We start from the raw sequence: 20,672 nt of genomic DNA, 5'->3' as shown, positions 1-20,672 counted from the left end.
GTTCCTTGAATAGGAGAGAAACAGTTATGTTTATCTGTTACTGTCCTGGCGTCTAATCATATAATTTGCTGTGTTCTGTCAGGGCTAATCTTCTGTAGGCTCTGTGTTTTATCTTACTTTGTTAAAAACCCTTTTAAAAACAAAAAACAAAAAAACAATTGATTTCCTATGTAAAATGCCATATTTGGCACCATTTACTAGGTCCACATTATTCAATATGTCTACGGAGGTCTGTGCTGCCTAAGTCGTGTGTGCCAGGTATGTAACTAGCAGCCGATACAAAAGTTGATATATCTCACATACATAGTCCTACCACCATGACCACTTCTTAAAGCAGAATTGGTCAAGGTGGCAGTAGTAAAACCCAAGCCAAGACTTCACAAAGAGGTAAACGAATCTCAATTTAATGGGAGCCACACTTGGCCTTTTATGACAATGCCCATGCAAGGGGTACGCCCACATGAACATTTGTGCAGAGGGCATAATTGGAACAGGGGCCTGGCATGAGCAAGCTGGTGGGAGTATTACTAGAACTTAGAGACTAAGAGATCATATTTTTAGATATTTGTCTTAATGACAATATATATATATATAATTTCTTGCAGATTTCATACAATAAAAATACCTTCCTCTAATCTACATCGACAGGAATTTCTGTATTCTTCACTTTGAAAAACTTTATAATTTCCAGTTAGCTGTTTATGTTTCTAGTCACTTAATTTATTTTGTTTAACAGCCTGTTGTGGTTATGGTGCTTGGAGTGTCCCTTTAATGTAACCCTTTGGTATATGTAAGACTTTGCCATTCCTCCACAAAGGGGACATTTTGATTGGCCCGCAAATTAACAGACCTATGGCCTGCAACTGTTTACATAATTTGTATTAGTTTAGTAGAATATTTCTCTAATTGTTTAGATAGCTGTATTTGTTATGCTATATTGTTGCTAACAGTTCTTGTGCCTGTCTGATTACAGACTATAGCTTTGGTTACTTGGGAACACCAATGGTTGTATGCTGTGTGCTGTTCTGAATTGTTTCTAATGAGTGGAAAAACTTCTCAAAGAATGAATGCATAATTCAAGCCATTGGAGAACCTGACAGCTTGAACAATGCTTCCTGAGTTCAGATAATGGTCTGGGGCACACAGGCTTGCAGGCAGATGTGAAACTTGCCCCCAGTGCTAAATCTCCTGTAGGCAAATCACTCTTTTTAGCAGCTGATGTTCCACTGCATCATTCACTGAATGAGTATAAGCAAAGAGGAGATCTTCTAGCTGCCAAACCTCTCTCAAAAGCAGTCGATCACATTTCAACAAAAAAATAATCATGCGCAGGAGCATATTACATTAACGAGAAAGAATTTTTTAATCCACTCTCCCTAAAACAATATGCAATATTAACACGTGCAAAATTGATTTTTGTTGTTTTCTTATATGTACAAAAGTTTATGCTCAATAATATATCTTTAAAGAACCATTTCATTGTTTATTTGTATTAATTTCCTCTTAAATTCTTTGTTCCTAATCTGTTCCTAATCAGATGACCTTAGGTGGCTGCCTAGGGCCCATGAGTTAGAATGGATTAATAAGATAAATTCTCATTAATTATAAAAAAAATGCCAAAAAATGGGGGGGATGCATTTTTTTGCATAATATGTCGAGCTTAGAAAAAGTAATTCAAAATAAATTCATTTATGTATCTTGATTTATAGAGTACATAATATGTACAGGATTTCAGCTTGTTTTAGAAGTTACAGATCACAAAATACAAGGACTAAAATAAAATGTTTATGTGAAACAATTTTAGAAGTTGGTTTGTTTGACTTGTAGGTTTAGTAGCCACCACAGAAAACAAATTTGCCACACAGAAGTATATATTTATATAAAGTAGACATCACAGGCTATTTACCTAAGGTTAGTTTGACACTTTTTACGTAACCATTTTATTGCCAATCTCTGCTCAATATTGGAGTAAAATTTAGTTTTTTCTCTATTTTGGCATATAAACATATAACAAGGTTTTTGTAATGTGTATTTCGTAAACCTGGTGTGTGCTATTCCTGCACAGAACCCCATATTGTGTTCAGCTACATCTGCTGATTATGACGATACCCCCATTGAATTATTCTGTGTAGCTACAAATGCCATATAAGAAACAAGGCTATAGATGGATATGATGGCGTATTAAAGGTGTTTGACTGTTCAAATAACACCGCAAAGGGCTTCCATTTGATAAAGCAGACACCCCAGGGTATCTTATATGGTGTATATTGTGCCTTAACTTGTCACAATCTTTTCACCAATTTATGTCAATGTTTGTGGTGAGGGAAAAAAAATAAATCGATTTTTACATGCATTTTTGGAGAGTATTTCTTACACTTGATATGTACCACCGTCATAAAATCCCCCAAATATGCTCAGTTACATCTTCTGAGTAAAACAATATGCCCAATGTAAGACCTAGACACTATTTTGTGAAGTTACAGTGCTGTAAAAGAGACGTGACAAGTTCAGGTTTTTAAGTGTGAATTTTCATGGAGGGTTTTGATGCGTCCCTGTGCCACTTTGGAGCACCTGAGCAGGCTACATATTCTAACTACACCATAAAGGCATACCATTTCTTAAAGAAGGCATGCCAGGGTATTTCAAAAGGCATATTTTGAACCTTAGCGTGGGATAATTTGTACCAAGTGTAGTGATAATATGCATTTTTGTTGGCCTTTTTGACATACAAAGTGAGTTTGCACAGTATAATTTGCAAACCTTCTGTATGCTACGACTGTATAATACTTCATATGTTGCTCAGCTATGTCGGCTGAGTACAGCAATATCCCCGTATGTACCTTTGCCAGGTATATGTGGACATTGAAGGGGCACATTTGAGACACAGCCATTCCAGTTGTTTTAAAACTTTACATTTTTACACTGTGTCCATGTCTTATTTTAGAGTATTTTAGCAGGCTATATAATCCAACTATCCAATAAAGGCATACCATTTCCTAAAGAAGACATCCCAGGGTATTTCTAAAGGCATATTTTGAACCTTAGCATGGGATAATTTTTCCGCTAGCTTGTACCAAGTGTAGTGGTAATAAGCTTTTTGTCGGCCTTTTTGACACACAAAGTGAGTTTGACAGCATATTTTGCAAACCTTATGTGTGCTAAGACTGTATATTACTTCATATGTTGCTCAGTTATGTCGGCTGAGTACAGCAACAACCCCGTATGTACCTTTGCCAGTTATATGTGGACATTGAAGGGGCACATTTGAGACATCGCCATTACAGTTTTTTTAAAACTTTACATTTTTACGCTGTGTCCAGGTCCCATTTTAGAGTATTTTACCAGGCTATATAATCAAACTACCCCATAAAGGCATACCATTTCTTAAAGAAGACATCCCAGGGTATTTCAAAAGGCATATTTTGAACCTTAGAGTGGGATAATTTTCTGCTAGCTTATACCAAGTGTATTGGTAATAAGCATGTTTCTTCCTTTTTGACACACAAAGTGAGTTTGCACAGTATATTTTGCTAACCTTATGTGTGCTACAACTGTATAATGCTTCATATGTTGCTCAGCTATATCATCTGAGTACAGCAATACCCCCAGATGTACCTTTGCCAGGTATATGTGGATGTTGAAGGGGCACATTTGAGACACAGCCATTCACTTATTTTCTAACTTTGAAGTTTTACGCTGAGTCCATGTTCCATTTTGGAGTAGTTTAGCTGGCTGGGTATCAAACTTCCCCACAAACACATACTATTTAATAAAGAATACACCCCGGGGTAATTCAAAACGCATATTTTGAACCTTAGCGTGGGATAATTTTTTTCGCTAGTATGTAGTGGTAATGAGCATGTGTAGTGGTAATGAGCATTTATTTAATGTATTTTTTTTACTTTTTAAAACTTTTTTTTTTAATTCTTTATTTTTTAGTGCAAGAAGTGACAGACACCGCTTATAATGCCACAACGGCATATTGTGAACATTCTTTTAAGTACGGTGTCATGGAATATGAAAGAGTTGCACTTTTTTGAGTATAAGAAACAGGCTGAACTACAGGTGTACCTGAGAGGGTACGAGACAAAATCAAAACATACGCATAGCTAAACTTGTTAGAAAAAATCTGTGACATAGCATTCAGATTATTCGGATTAGCTGCACCCTTTGTTATATAATATGTAAAACCAACATGTCTAATCTTTTAGTATTACTCAAGGCATGAGAAGCGTGGTACACTGGTAGACATTATTAGTTTAAAGGCACAGCAGGCTTGAAATATTCTGTCGGGGGTTAGGGTGAGCGATTAATTAACCTGTCATGTTATCCACTGAAATAAAAGTATTAACCCAAGCTAAAACACAGTGCTAGAACATTCTACAGGTGCCTAAGTCAGCGCACCACCACATTCAACATAAATAAAGAAAGAAAGAAACAAACAAACAAAGGCTACATAATATAAAAAGGAAAAAGGGAGAAACAAAGAAACAGGGAAAGAGGGAGAAAAAATAAAATAAATAAATGGAGACAAATAACAGTTATGTGCCGTATAAGTATGAAGTATTAGTAGATTAATTATTAAACAAACAGTGGCTGTGTGCGTGTTACTGCAGGTGAACAACCCCAAACTTGCCAAACAGAGCAACAAGGTCCCCTGGTGTTCTCCAGGCAAGAGTCCTGTATCATGTACTGGCGTATTTAATGAGAGATAAAAGGGAGAAGAGGAAAGTAGAGTCCCCAAGGTCTTGATAGTTGATCTCATCAACCGATGCCTTGCGGTGTATTGGTGGCGCCCCGGCGCGGTACTCCCTTTCTTGACAGTTCGGTGTAGGCAGGTCATGGTGTTGCGGAGCTTGTAGGGTGCACCCTTCGGCTCCATCTATGAGGTAACTGAGGCGTAGGTAACCGGTGTGGTGCTCCGTGGTCTGAATGGGGCACTTTTTGCTAGATCCCAGCTGTGGCTCGGGGTGGTGGGGGCACAGGGTCCCGCTTGGGGGAGTGAATCCTGTGGCAGTCCCAGGGTTCGGAGAAGGGCCGCTGCATCTTGCATGCTGTAGATTTGGTGTGTCGTTTCACCTTGCTGTATCAGGAGCGTGTGCGAGGACCGCCAGCGATACAGTATGTTGTTGCGCTGGAACGTGGAGGTGAGAGGCCGAAGTGACCTGCGCCACACCAGAGTTCCACTGGACAGGTCGGCGTAGAAGGTTAGTTTAGCATTTTCAAATTGTATGGGGGCTTTACCCCGGACGGCTGTGAGGACCGTCGATTTGTCAGTCCCGTTTTTGAAGGTGAGTACGGTGTCCCTTGTGTCCATGTCTGGGGCCCCAGCGGGTTTCGGAATCCGGAAGAGATCTGTGAGTGTTATGGCTTTAGCTTGGTCTGTCGGCAATATGCTGGTTAGCAGGCGCTTGATCATGTGCAGTAGGACAGTCTGCGGCAACCCCTCTGGGAGTCCCCTGACCTTGATATTGAGTCTCCGTCTTGCATCTTCCTGGGTTGCGAAGCACCGTTCATGCAGCATATTTTGGTTGCGCAGGTCCTGCACGTCGCTTCGCAGTGAGGCGATAGTGCTCTGCTGTTCTTGGGCGGAGGCCTCTAGTACTGCCATGCGACCTGTCAGGCCCTGCAGCTCTCCCCTTAGTGCAGTGACGTCCGCGAGGATGTTTTTTTGAAGGTCGGCTAGCAGGGTCTTTAACACCCCAGTGGTTACCAGGTCGGCGTCTGGGTCCTTCCTTGGTTTGCTGGGTTTTGCCCTTGGCTTTGGGTCTGGGGTTAGGAGGCATTCGTCTTCAGCTCCCTATGAGTAGTCATCTGAGAAATCTGAGCAGCCTCCGTGAAGCGCCGCCATATTGGATCTGCTCGGGCCGCATGCTTTCCGCCACATTTCCGCTATTGTGAGTCCTGGGGCTGGTTTATCCGGCATCTGTTTCTTGTGTTTGCATCCCATTAGGGCTGAAGGGGTTCCCGCTTTCGGTTAGTGGTTGTTGGGGGTAGTATCTGTCGATTTTACGTTTATTTTCTTCCATTTTTGCTCGGAGCTCCTTAGACTTGCGTCTGCTTGCCTCCGCTGTTCTATTGGGGTGGTTTTTGAGGGGGATCAGCCCGGTTGATTACGGGGTGATCCTGCCTCATTTTTTTGCTCTTTATGTGTACTATATATAGGGTTATGCCCTTTTTGCCACCCCTACAACCCCCCTTTTTCTGTACTCCCTACTAGGTTTCTCTCTTAGGGAGTACTTGTTCTACCTTATCTATATCTTACCCTTTAAAAAAAAAAAAAATTGTGCCTAAATATTAAATGTCACATCTTGTATTGTATGTTGAATTGCTATACCTTGATACCGCTGTTGTGGCGTACTGAGGCTGTTTGTTAATTTGTGCACAACGAAAATAAAGAATTTAAAAAAAAATGACTTTCAAATATTCGTTAGCTTTTTGTCACATGACTACAAGGTACAATTAATCTGGCCCAGAAAGTATATGAATAATGTGAAATTTGACATGCTTAAATAATTATTTCATGACAGTTTTTTCCTACAAAAGTAATAAGGGATGACAGCTATAATAATGAGAATGCTTCTAAAAGCATTATTTTCAGAAGAGTAGGTGGAACGGCACCTTTACAGTGAAGACATCGTTCAGTGTAGTCTATTCAGAGAGTGTATTTATGGAGATTTTATTTCATGCATATGTAGAGGCTATGTGTATTGTTCACTGTAGATTTCTCAAGTTTCTCACGCTCCCAGATTATGGTATAGGCATTCTTCCTGTTTGATTGTATAAATAGCAAGTAATTGTAAGGGCGTGCTAACATATGGGAGGAAAAAATAATTAATTAAATATATTGTGTTCATAAATGAGAATGGATTATTGTGAAAACGAGGGACATGAAAATCAATGTCTTCACTAGAGGTTTTGATTTTACCTTGTCTGACAAACAATGTAACAGAAAAAGGGCATCATCAAATAATGGTTATTGGTTGTTCATTTATAAACCGACATCAGAGATAGATAGATAGTTTAAGAATTATAAGGTTTTATAGAGATCAAAATATCTTTTACACTTTTGATCCAGAATAAACCCAAAAGACCAGAAATTGTTGAGGATTTACCCAGGATTTAAAAATGTAGACCTATATTTCCAAGAGGTACCTCCTTATTGCTAGACATTCAGGCCTTTGTGAAAAGTTAAATTAAAGCGTTGTTACTGTCTTTTTGCTCTCACAATGCTAGTTTGACCATGGTAACTGCTCTTACCTTGGCTGAGGTCATCAGTGAAATACTCATCAGCATCTCCTTATTAACATGCATTAACTCAATACATCTCCTTGGGGAGCGTTTGAAATCTTGATGTGAGCTTGAAGACCCTGCACAAGTTAGAGAACTGTAACAAAAAAGCGCCTGTGCTTGCGTTCTGAGTGACAGCCACTAGAGATACGCTAACAGCTCAACAATGCCTTTTCTCAGAAACCTGAAATGGAAAAATTCACTATAGTAAATAACCCTGTAAATAAAAATTCTGGAAGTAGATAAAAGAAAAAGTTGCCAAACATTTTATTGTTTTCAGTGAAGATTGCTCCGCCTGTTGTGCTTTGTCCACAAATACCTATACACATCAATCACTATGCACAACGTAAGGATGCAGAAGTTGAATCTCATTTTAAATGTACCTTTTTTTTTTTTTTAACAATTAAAACTCCTGAACTATGCATTTAATAGACTTCATGTGCAGCCCATGTTCTGAGATACATTTAGCATGCCTTAATTCTTCCCCTGGAGGAACATTTGTAAATAAAACCCTCCATTCCATTGAAGAGCATAGTATGCATGCATGCTTCATGAGTCCATTTTGGCAGGGAAATGATTCAGTACAGCTGTTTGAAATCTCAGGTGTTTTGCTTCAGGATGATTTTTGGCAGTGTTTTTGCACATACATCCTTTTATTCTACAAGTGATTTTGATTGTTGGAAACATTAATACTCAGGCACTTACATGCTTAGAAAAAAAGTCCAATGGTTATACGTATTTATATATATTTAAAACATCCACTGGAAAAAAAAATTCAGTGAGGGAAAGAGCTTGCAGTCATTGGTTAGTATTTAACACATATCTTACTGACCACTCCATGCTTGCAATTTAAGATCAAGCTTACCTAAACCAAAATTAAGCTGCACGACCACAGTTAAATATGTACAAACAATAGAAGGTCTGGATGTAGGATGGTGGGGAGTGGAGCAATTGCCTGTCCGATTAAGGGGCAGATACTTCAAAAAAGTAGGCATATTATCCCATATGGCCAGCTCCTGTCAGTGTTGACCAGGGGTAACATAGAATGTGACGGCAGATCAGAACCATTCGGCCCATCTAGTCTGCCCAGATAGATAGATTAAGAATTATAAGGTTTACTGGAGATCAAAATATCTCTTTTACACTTTTGATCCAGAATAAACCCAAAAGACAATAAATTGTTCAGGATTTACATAGGATTTTAAAATTTAGACCTATATTTCCAAGAGGTACCTCCCTATTGCTAGACATTCAGGTCTTCCTGAAAAGTTAAATTAAAACGTTGTTACTTTCTTTTTGCTCTTACAATGCTAGTTTGACCATGGTAACTGCTCTTACCTTGGCTGAGGTCATCAGTGAAATACTCATCAGCATCTCTTTATTAACATACATTAACTCAATGCATCTCCTTGGGAAGCGTTTGATGTCGAGCTTGAAGACCCTGCATATCGGTTCTGCACAGGTGTGCTGGTGCACTTTGCCCTCAGCACATAATTAAAAAATTAAAAATATCTCTGGATATGTGCATACATACTCCTAACACCATGACCACTTCAAATCACTGAAGTGGTGATGGTAGTTGGAGTAACCCTTAAACAACTTCATCTTGCTGAAAAACTTTATGTGGGAAGAATATGTAAAAAGTGCAGATGTCAATAAAAATTTACACTTTTATAAATTAACCTGGTTACAAACCCTGGCTTTCAGACAACTTGATATTTTACTTCCTGGTTTCGTTACCTTAATGGAGCTAAACTCAAGAGGCAGCAATTGTCCAGAGCAGGTGCCTTGTAAAGATTTCTAATTAAGCTGCAATAGGAAGTCTGTGATTGGACAGTCACAGAAAGTTTGGGAGGGCTTAGAAGGGGAGGGTTTGCAAAGGGTGCAGACAAGAGAACTGCAGGTTTTGCAAGCTGTTTTTAGATTTAGACCCAATGACAAAATGCATAATTAAATGCAGGTTTTTTGGGGGGTTATATCTACTAAACAGTGATTTTTAGTTATCGTACATTTGGGCAGTGGAGTGTCCCTTTAAATACATTCAATCAACAAGTCTGTTTTGGTTTAAAATTTGCATGGGTAATCTAAGCAGTATAATTTCTTAGATACTAATATGGCTCTATTTTTACCTGGAAGGATAACAGTGCTGCATCTATGCCCCAAAACCTCTTCATCAAGATTAATTTATTTTGGTATTTAAAGTGTCTGTTTAAGGTTTGGTTTCCACAAAAACTTATATTATATCCATTTGAAAATAATAGATAGCTTGAGATAGAAGTTACTGTAATTTGCTGCTTATTGTAAGGGGGAGCACATGTTAAAGCTGTCAGACAGCCGGTAAAATATTTGTATGTCTGGTAAATTATTATTATTATTATTATTATGTTATTATTGAAGGATAGTAGTGATAATTAACCACCAAACTACCAGCATAGTAGGATAGTGGTACACATTTTCAAAAGTCACTAGAGATCAGTGTTATATGTGAAATAGGAGTATGTTAAATCAGCAAGAGAATTAACAGCAGCCTTTATCCCATTAAAAGTCATTACTGGCTTTAATCCCTTTAACATCGTCTCTACATGGTTTTAGCTTTACATATGATATGCAAAATTCTAATCACATCACTTGTAATCCCTTAACACTAAAGCAGTGGTTCCCAATGAATTATTTCCGTGGAATCCTTTGACATAGTGTACCAACTTTGTGGAACTCTTTGACATCGTGTACCAACATCATGGAACCCCTCCAAACATTTTTGTGCCGTAGCACAAATCCCTTAATGAGCAGAGTATAATGTTTTATTTTTTTGCCAAATTCGTCTTATACCTGGCTTAATTATTAACAATTTGTATGTCTGCAGTTACATCAAGACGATTTCGATACTTCCTTTTGGTTGCAGAGTAAAGCAACAATCCAACAACATGGCAACAGAAATTTGATAGTATATTAATGTCTTTCAATTTTTGTCCAAGTTGACAGTCAGAAATAATATTGATCAGATTTTGAATAATAGTACATGAGTAGAAGCAATGGTGTTTTGTCGGCTCTTAGTAAGCAAGTAAAGAACGCATGCCTTTTGGGTCAGCATCCAAGCAAAATGCACTGTTGTATGACGTCATAGTAAACAGAATTTTGATCTTTTGGATACATGCTACATCTAAGGATAGTAAACCGATTGTAGTACTTAGGAGCAGAATATTTTTTTAAATAATTTTTTATATAAAGTTTTCTTAAAAAACAAACAAAAAACACTTTTTCTAATGGGGAGTGTGATCTCTAGCACATTTTTGAAAACATGCATAACTTTAGCAAAGTTCCATTTCAATCGCTTCGCTAATTTTCTCCACAATCCATCAGTCACAAGAATTCCTTCAGATGGGCAAACTTCGGAGATCAGAGGAGAACAAAATGGCAGCACGAAGGTTTACAGATCTAGCACAAAGAAGATAAGATAATAAATATAATTAAAGTAGCAAGGAATGGAATACATTCATTAAGATAGAAAGGGTGTGGGGGTGGAATATATTAAGATACTTTTACAATAGTGAAAGAAAAAAAACAACAACGTGATAGTGCCGCTTTAAATACAAACTTTCAGTCCGTTACAAAGCCGTCATCTTACAAAATGTTGTTGGTAAAGAATCGTTGAACTATTTTGGGTCTAGTTGTAAAACGCTCGTAGTCGGGACTGGGGTGATGTATAAAGGGAGAGATAAGGACTAGAAATCAGCTATAGTGAGCAGTCTGTAAGCTGCCATTAACCTGTCTAAGGTTAAAATGCAAATTCACGGTGTGACATATCTGTTTCAGTGATTATGGTAGTTTGTTTTGTTTTAATGACATGATGGATATGTTTAGCAGCACACTTTTAACCAGCACAGTCTGACTCGAGAAATAAAAATAAAACTATCCTAAAATGACACATTTAGTGTTAATCTAAAGGGCAGCTCAGTACAACACATAATTTCCCTCCTATGTGAAGCCAGATTGGGCACAATAATGATTGAAGCAACAACAATAGCTGAAATAATAAGAGGTTTCGTATATGTATTTTACTTTTTTAATTCTTGCAACCAACTAAGTGAGTCTGAAATTACTGACGGTGGGCAGGAATAAGATTGTCGTCTCGCTATCTCTGCTGTTTCCTACTTCCGGGAGTATCAAAGATTTGTTGGGCATCCTGAATGTGGCGAAATCTGCTGCAGAAGCCCAGCTTTGTCCTGCAATTAAGAAACATGAGCTATCCCACTGAGCTATCTCACCGGCCTATAATTATTATTATTGCCATTTATATAGCGCCAACAGATTCCGTAGCGCTTTACACTATTATAAGAGGGGGGATTTAGCTATAAATAGGACAATTACAAGAAAACTTACAGGAACGATAGGTTGAAGAGGACCCTGCTCAAACGAGCTTACAGTCTAGAGTTATGAACAGTTCATGTGCCTTATGTTGTTGTAATCCTTTGAATAGTTGTTTGCAGTGTGTAATCCAGTTAAAATGTATTGGAACCATAGAGATGCTGTGTGGTTTTTTTTCTTTACTGCATAAATCAGTGGTGCTGAAAAAAAGCTACGTTTTGGATATTTTGTCTCTTCAAGTTACATATTGTAAATAACTACATGAGGCTGTAACAACTTTATTGATGCAACAAATACACATTGCAGTCTTGTCTAATGGTAATGACTGGAAGTCCCCAGAAAGATAGGTTCTGTGTACCAACTGAAGTCTTATGGGGCAAAAAGCTGGTATAGAAGATAAGATGGTGTTGAAGTAGACTTATGGTTAGAAAACAAAGGATTGGGAAACGCTACAGATTTATGTTTATTTCTTGATGGTACAGAAGGGCTTAGACAAAGGGTTGTTAGGCTTTGGCTTTAATGATACTTTAGCCTTAGAGAGCTAATCATCAGGGAATTGTCATCTTAACAGCATGGTTCAACTCAGCAAATAGATTAGTGGTGAGGGGCACCAAAACCAGAATGAATATATGGAAGAAGAATGCACATATTTTATAGATATGAAATGAGGTGGAGGGGGGATGTACAAAGGGAATTTGTTCTCTTGAAAAAGTGTGTGATACATATATATATTTATATATATATACATATATATTGCTTGTTAACGGTTTCCTTTTTGTATTTTTTCCTCTTTTTTTTTTTTTTGCTGCATGCAAAGGAAAATATTTTAGGATGCCAGGTGAGTGAGAAACACATTGGTGTCCATTGGGTTACCGATTACTCATCTCAGTTACGTGTATATCCATTAAATCAGTGTTGTGTATACGTGCCGTCGTTTCTGAAATTGAAAACTGTAATCGTGTGTTTGTGTTTCATTTTATTCATTACCGTGTTATTGGTTTGAAATTTTCCCTCATTTTATTGCCTAGAAGTGTTCTCGTCTTGCTCCACTTTATTTTTTTATTTTATTTATTTTTAAAGATGATGTGTTTTCAAGATTTGGCTGTTGCACGAGAGCCCCAGTACAAGAGTGTATTTGTTGTCAGGCATCTTGTGATTGGATGTCAAGACACAGCCTGCATGCTTGACTTTTTATATAGTTTTAAATAGATTCAGCGGCTACCCTTCAGCAAGCAAAGTTTCATTGAGTAGAATCAGTACAGTAGTAGCTTTCCTCCAGCAGTCCTCTTGGTAATTTTGGAATGCAGGGTCAAACAACAAGCTCAGTCATCAGAGTATTCCCCTGTGACTCCCAGTTTGTGTGCCAGGCGATCCAGGCTAATCATATCAAGTGCTGTATGGAAAACTGCTTTGGTTTAAGACTGCATCATACTGTTCCACCAATGGAAAAAAAGGGGCTTGACTTAGGGTGTAGTTAGCAGACAAAAATATATCCAGCGAAAACCAAGGTTCTGTTTTTAGCCTGTAAAGACTGCATGTGTGAATTTTTTTTTTTTTCTTGGCCTTCCTCTGAAACGAAGAAAGGGAGGAGGGATATTCTGTCTGGGTTTGAAAAGCAAGCCTATTTTTTTTTCAATTCTAGTTCTAATAGATCCTTGGTGGAAGAGGTAAGGGTTAGCAGATGTTGCGTTGATGAAAATCCTATAATAACTTTCAGCAGTATGGTTGCTTACTTTTGCATGGGTTCAAGATGAAAGCTCTTTAGTGTGTCTGAGGCTTTGTATTTGTCTGATTTTCTTTAAAGGCATTCAGAAAGTCAGTTAATGTGTCCTTAGCAGAATGAATGAATGAGTGATTAAGTCTCTGCTTCGACATGTCTTGCAGCCTGTTCGAAAGGTGGGCTGCTTGCAGGGATTCTCCCCCGTGCCTTGGCAGTCTCTGAAACACACAAACAATGTATTTATGTGGTTTCGAACTTCTGTGTATATTTCTACAGATGAGCCAACTGCTATACCCACCGTTTTATGTTGGGCTGTAGAATGGCTTGTTAATCCCCCCTCCTCCTTCTGAGGGCGTAATCCCTTGTTCTCAAAGGCTGCACCTGCTAGAACAATAAATAAATAGATTATAAAACACACCATTAGGATTCCAGTGTGGTGTTGACATCTTAATGTACATAGCGTTCTGTTGCTGCAAAGTGACACGTACAAAATGTGGTTTAAATGAAAGCTGTGAAGAAAACAAACAAACAATAGAAAGAGCATGTTAGACTGACATTGTGTTTAAAATTATTTAAAGAGATATTTACTTTAAACACAAGTCCTTTTTGTCAAAATCAGTAATTGTCTCGTTTTAGTCTTTCGTTCTCTTTCTTTCTATGTGTTTAAATCTAGACATTTGGTATTATCACTCTTTGCGGAGTTTATTAAGTATGCAGTGTGTTGTGGCAAGTTGGGATCAATATAAACATTGTTTAGTCAAGCTGTTTAGTGAGCTTGAAGCAGATAAATACTTCCCTGTTTTTTTAAGTAACTTGTATATTTAGACTTTTTTTTTTAAATTAATGTAAATTTCAGTGGCTGGAAAAAAGTTAAATATATTGTCTCCTTAGGTCCAAAATTGCATGTTATATTTTCCTTAAGTACTTGGTGATGTTCTAAAACACTGACTCAGATAAATGCTGTTGCTAAGTAAGGTCAGGGAAAGGAAAACTGTTACTAATGCCTAACTGGCTGGAGAACACATGTGAAAACATCCGGAAGTGTAGAGACTGCTTTTCTTTAGATGTTGGAAAAGTGCTGCTGGTCAGAAAGTATCACAATTTCAAGACAGCCTGATTCATACGTGGAATTCTAGTTGCCGGTAAGTCTGTGGTAATTGGAATTTGTGATTTATAGGGAGAAAATAATATTTCTGTTACTATAGCAGATGGACATGCATGTCTGTGAATGTTTAGTATGCAGATCCATCAGCTGAAAGAGATATGCCCATTCATAAAGTTTTCATTTATAATTTGACCCCACAATGTATTCCTCACATACCCTGGGTTGGCCATTGGCCCTCTGATTTATGCGTTATTCACTTTATAGTGAATCCATGTATTAGAATGTGTCCCCCAAATTTGGCATTGGTAGTCTATCACCAACTCAATGAGTTTGGTGTCTGGAAATCTATAACTGGATTTATATCAGGGAACTTTTAAAAATGTTTTTGTTTGGTGTCTGGAAAGCTATAACTGGATTTATATCAGGGAACTTTTAAGCATTTTGACTTTTAATGATTATTACTGTACATTGTCGCTGTGTCGAATGTGCACTTATTCGAAAGGGACACTGCAGGCACCAAAACAACTTTATTTAAATTAAGTTGTTATGGTTCCAGGAGGCCCCTGGAGGCATTCTTATCTCTAGAGATTTAAACCATTATCGAATGCTTTAACGCCAAAGTTGTCTCCAGCAATGATGTCCACTCCCCCTCCCCTTTGGTGCGGTATCTAGCTTCTAAAGTTGCAAATTCAGGAAGAGGGGCACCACTGATTGGCTGAGAGCAGTAAGCTGAACCTCACATCCAATCACCGGCACCCCTGCTGGAAGGAACACCGCGCTTTCTGAATCTGAAAATTCAGAAGCCGGATGCCGCCTGGGTTAAAGTGCACATCAACGTTGGAGGCAACTTTGGGATTAATCAGTTTGAGATTGGTTTAATCCCTTGAGTTGAGAGTGCCCGCAGATGCCGCCTGGCACCATAACAACTTTATTCAGATTACTTTTTTTGGTGTCTGGAGTGTTTAAGTCAAACTTTTCATTAGTAAAGACAAAAGGGAATTGGGGGAACACCCGGAACATGCATTTTGCAGCAATAGTGCTTCTGTAGTGACAAAAATGTATACATAATAAAGACCAAGGAACAGTGCATACATAAAAATATTTTTTTACATTTGATAGGGCTACTTAAAATCACTTATCTTAGCAAACAAATATGGGGATTCAGTTAGTCTGTACTATGTATAAAGAGTGACATACACTCTTATACGTTTCAGTAGTGACATCCACACTTAGTTACGTAATATTTATATTTATCTCATCCCACACTAGACAAATAGAAATTCACATTCTGTGGTGGGTTGGAGCCTTATTTATAAAGGTTTTTACTTTCAGTTACAGATTAGCAAACCTTTTTACTGGATCTTTTTTCATTCTGTAACCCAACTATTTTATTTTCTGAGAAGAATGGAGCTGGAAGATTTAAAGTCATAAGAATATAATGATGTTCTTTTTACAAAATTAAGTGCAGAATAACAACTGAAAGTCGATATTGTTATCCAATCATCACTAATGCCTGTTTATTACGAAAAGTGACAACCAAACAGTGACTCTTTCAAGTTGTAGCTTTGTAGGGATTGTTTTGAAGGATGTGTCACGTACAGATTACTATTTGAAAAAAAAAAAACATGTTTCAGATCCAATTACTATTTTAAAAAAATGTTTCTATTAAAGCACTTCTATTTATGTTTAAAACAATTAGACTTGCACAGTTTATGAGTGCCCTACTTCTTTTGCTATCTGGTTTTCTGTTTGCCTGGCTTTTCTCTAGATTTTGATTGGTATCTCCTTAGCCAGTAGGGAATATTTGTAAATAGGGTTCCATGTTTGGAATACAATTAAAGGGGTTAACATTAACATCATTCTTTTAGAATTAGATTGTATTGTGCAGTTATTACTTATAAGTGTTATATGTTATTAACCCATTCAATTTGATATGCTTAAAACATCACAATTAATGTTAGTATCTCCCAAGAGATTGTAACATAGAAACATAGAATGTGACAGCAGATAAGAACGATTCGGCCCATCTAGTCTGCCCAATTTTCTAAATACTTTCATTAGTCCCTGTACTTATCTTGTAGCTATGATAGCCTTATGCCTATTTCACACATGCTTAAACTCCTTCACAGTGTTAACCTCTACCACTTCATATTATTTTTAAATCTTTCCCCCTCTAATTTAAGACTATGTCCCCTTATATGTGAATATATATGTAAAGTTACTGAAAATATTTTCCATTTTTTAAGTGAAGAATCATTTGCAGTGTGTGTGGCAAAACAGAACTCTCTAGTACTGCAATTTCAGCTTCAGACACAGTAATTGCATTCAATCTATGTAATCCCAGAATCTACAGGGTATAGTGAAATACTTTTCATCCATAGCAATGTTGAGTTTTAATTCTTGGCTGCAGTGCTATGGTGTTATTGTATGGTTATTTTCAGAGCCAGATTAACATTGCCAAGGGCCTCAGGCTCTGTTTTGTAAATATGGGTGGTCATTGTTTTGTGTGGGGGAGAGACTGAGTGTTGTATGCTTGGGTGGTTGGTTGTTGTGTTTATGTCAATATGTAGAGGCTGAGTGTTGTGTTTGTGGAGGAGGCTGAGAGCTGTATGAGTTTGCCTGTGAGTGTTTATTGTGTATGTAGTACCTGAATCTTTGGTATGGAGGAAATTCTGAGTGTGGCTGAGTGTTGTGTGTGTGATGTCCTGAGTGTTGAGTATTTATATTTAAGTATCCCCATATATCTTTGCCCATCTTTCCAATTGGCCCCCATCTTAATGTTGTGACAAGAGTGGTTGTTATCTTCGGTGGTCAAGTACAGTAAACTCTTGGGGATGTCATCTTCTGTGGTCCAGCGAGTGTTGTGGTCTGCTCCACTATCGGATGCAGATCACTTTAACAGCTCCCTTTCAGTTCCCGGTGCTCATTCATTGACTCAGAGCACTGCCTCTGTCATTGAGATGCCCTGTGGGATAACGAGGGAGCTCCTAAAGTGATCTGCACCTGATATAAGTGCAGATCACAATGCTCACTTGACAAAGTGACAAAGCACAGGGTCGAACAGAGAGATTTTTTGAAATCCCAAATGACACAGGGAGGGCAACCTCACAGGCAACATCCCTGTCTGAGCATTGGCCCTAGGCAACTTCCTATTGGATATTCCAGCTCTGGTGTATTATCTAGTGAACATTCCACTCAGTGTTATTATCTATGATATTTGTTACAATTTGTCTGTCGAATTCTTAAAAGGATACTCTAAGCACCAAAACCAGTGCAACTTAATGAGTAGAAGCTTTCTCTTTTTTGGACAATAAAAACTTTGCTGTTTTAGAGGAGTTTATTCTCCAAAAACACACCTGTAGTTGTAGCCAGACAACCAATAACAAGTACCGGTAGCACATTCAGTTTCTCAAGTTCTTCATGTTTGGCATCACACACAGCATGATGACACAGAATGTCATGAATGCTTCTCAATGAGAATTTGGATTACAGGTGAGGTTTTTTTTTTTTATTTATTTATAGTTTTTTTTTGTTTTAAATATATGTATTTTTAACATTAAAGTGTTTCTGTAATAGAGTCATTCTGACATAACTTATCCTATTGCTTTTAATTTCACTCAGCCCAATAACAATATTGAAGCAATAACTGGGGTAGGGAGTAAAGCAAAGTATTAGTGAAGTTATATATCACATAAACTTTAATGTGGTATTTTTTATCTAGTAGATATTGAAACAAAGAAATCTGAAATAAAATTTTGTAGACAGTGCAACAATATATTATTCATATTTAGTAAACAAAACAAAACAAACTAAACACCATTAACTTATCTACCACTGGCAATTTGTGCCCACACACATGCAAGCTATGTTGACTTCCACGGCTCTGGTTCTCCACTATATAAAGACAAGGGACATGTGATCGGAGGGGGGCAGATACCTATACAGACACACAGTCTCTGACAGAAAACACGCACACACTCATTGACAGAGGCATACACACAGACAAACACACTCACACATACATACACACACAAACACATACACACACACACAGACAAACACACACACACACTTTCTCTAACACTCACAAATTATATATTTTTTTTAATTATAATCCACCCAGCCTCCCTACCTTTGAGAGAGTTATGTGGAGTTTCCCTGGGGTCTAATGGGGATGCTCTCTCTTTCTGTGTGAGAGCGAGCAGTAATCTACCTGCAGCTCCACTCTGCTCCCTGTAGTGATTCCCGAGCTTGGAATGATTTCATAGTTTGGCTCCCGGCATCACTATATAGCGCGAGGGAGCAGAGAGGAACTGCAGGAAGATCACTGCTCCCTTGCACGCGGACGCCTCCACGATCCCTAAGCCGGCCGCCTTCAATCCCTCCCAGGGCGGCTGGCTACAAAGCTCCCAGAGCTGGCCATGTCCATACAGCCAAAGGCGGCTGGCTACAACGCTCCCTAAGCCAGCCGGCTCTATACAGAGCCAGAGCCAGCCCCTGCACACATTCATCAGACCCAGCCCACATTCCTCACAGTAAGCCCACCCGCATTGCTCACAGCCGGCCCGCCCCTATTACGCTGAGCCGGCCGCACTTCCGCCCACCTATACCCCTGCACACCCTCAGTGCCTGGAGGAAGTGATTACAGTTCCCTTCACCTCCTCCCGGCGCACGGGACTTGAGAAAAAGGAGGAGAGGGAGAAAAAGGAGGAGAGGGAGGCTGGAACAGCCTACACCCATCAGCCGCAGCTAGCCCCACTATCCTAATGTCACCTGCAGCCCAGTCCCACGGGACCCCCCACCCTCCAGAGCCCAAAATGTAGGAAACAGAAGGGTGGCTAAAAATATGTATTTTGTGTGTGTGTATGTCTGTGTTTGTATTTGTCTGTGTGTATCTATGAATCTTTGTGTGTTTGTGTATCCATTTGAATGTATCAAATAATAAATATTTTGTCACTGTGTGAGGGTGTCTGTCAACATCTGTGTGTGTCAGCCAGCATCTGTGTGTGTGTCAGCCAGCATCTGTGTGTGTGTCAGCCAGCATCTGTGTGTGTGTGTCAGTGTCTGTGTGTGTGTGTCTGTCAGCATCTCTGTGTGTGTTTGTGTGTGTGTGTGTCAGCCAGTGTCAGTGTGTGTCTGTCAGCGTCTGTGTGTGTGTGTCTGTCAGCGTGTGTATTTAGGTCACTAGCCCCCTCTGATTGCATGGGAATGTTTTTCTTACTCACCTTTTTTCCAATCCGTGCCAGTCTCCCTGCAGCTGGCCTTTTCTCTGAAAAGGCAGCATTTATATTGAAAAGCCTGTAGGGACAATCTGTAGACACCAGGGCCTTTACATTAAAGGGCCACTTTAGTGCCAGAAAAACAAACTCGTTTTCCTGGCTCTATAGGCTATGTAAAACATTGTAGTTTTGTAGAAACTTTCTGAAAGTCACTAGAGCCGTCAAGAGCACTGGTTTATGTTATTCCTGAACCTTTGACATTAAACTTGGGAAGAACACCAGTCAGGGGAACTGCTGAGAAGTCTGGCCCAGTTCCGATTTTTAAATGGGCTCCTGAAAAGCCCCAAGTCTGATTTAAAGGAGCAGTATAGTGTCAGGAATACAAACCTGTACTAACACTATTGTGCTGGATTAGATGGTTAGTTCCCTGGACCCCCTGTTGGTGGCATTAAAAGGTGAGTTTACTTTTTTTTTCGCCAACCAGTCGGAATCTCCTTATAGAGTTGTATTCATTCAGTTCACCTCTATGGGGAGCTTTCGGCTTCTCCATGCCGCCCATGGAGATGCTGAATGTTGGTGCTGCAAACAGTGCAGAACTGACATATTAAAGGGATCCTATAGTGCCAGGAAAACAAACCCGTTTTCCTGGCACTATAGGTCCCTACAGTGCCCCCCTCCCTCACGTCCCCCCTCCAGCATGGCGGAAGGGGTTAAAACCCCTTCAGCCACTTACCTGAATACAGCACAGATGTCCCTCGGGTCAGGCTCCGCCCAGGCAATGGCCGCCAGTGCATTAGACCTCCCTATAGGAAAGCATTATTCAATGCTTTTATATAGGGAAAATCAAACGCTGGAGGTCCGTGAGGGCAAAAGTCAGTTTGGATTTCAGAATCCCTCTAGTGGCTGTCTGCCACAGAGGGCAGACTTAGAGCTGCAATGCAAACATTGCAGTTCTCTGGAACTGCAGTGTTTT

General features: G+C 39.0%; 1 protein-coding gene across 2 annotated transcripts in view; it reads left to right on the top strand.

Moving 5' to 3' along the window:
- Window positions 1-20,672, top strand: part of TIAM2 (TIAM Rac1 associated GEF 2) — a 370,710-nt gene that overhangs the window by 116,880 nt on the left and 233,158 nt on the right. Inside the window, exon 3 of one of the 2 annotated variants that reach the window (XM_063443421.1) lies at window positions 12,473-12,493. The exons of the other annotated variant lie outside the window; for it this stretch is intronic. Coding sequence (XP_063299491.1) covers window positions 12,487-12,493 — 7 coding nt within the window. The 5' untranslated portion in view covers window positions 12,473-12,486. The remainder of the gene's footprint in view (window positions 1-12,472; window positions 12,494-20,672) is intronic. 2 annotated transcript variants of the gene reach the window in all.

The sequence above is a fragment of the Pelobates fuscus genome, chromosome 2 (assembly GCF_036172605.1).
Source record: "Pelobates fuscus isolate aPelFus1 chromosome 2, aPelFus1.pri, whole genome shotgun sequence".
NCBI lineage: Eukaryota > Metazoa > Chordata > Amphibia > Anura > Pelobatidae > Pelobates > Pelobates fuscus.
This window is presented reverse-complemented; position numbering and strand designations above follow the sequence as displayed.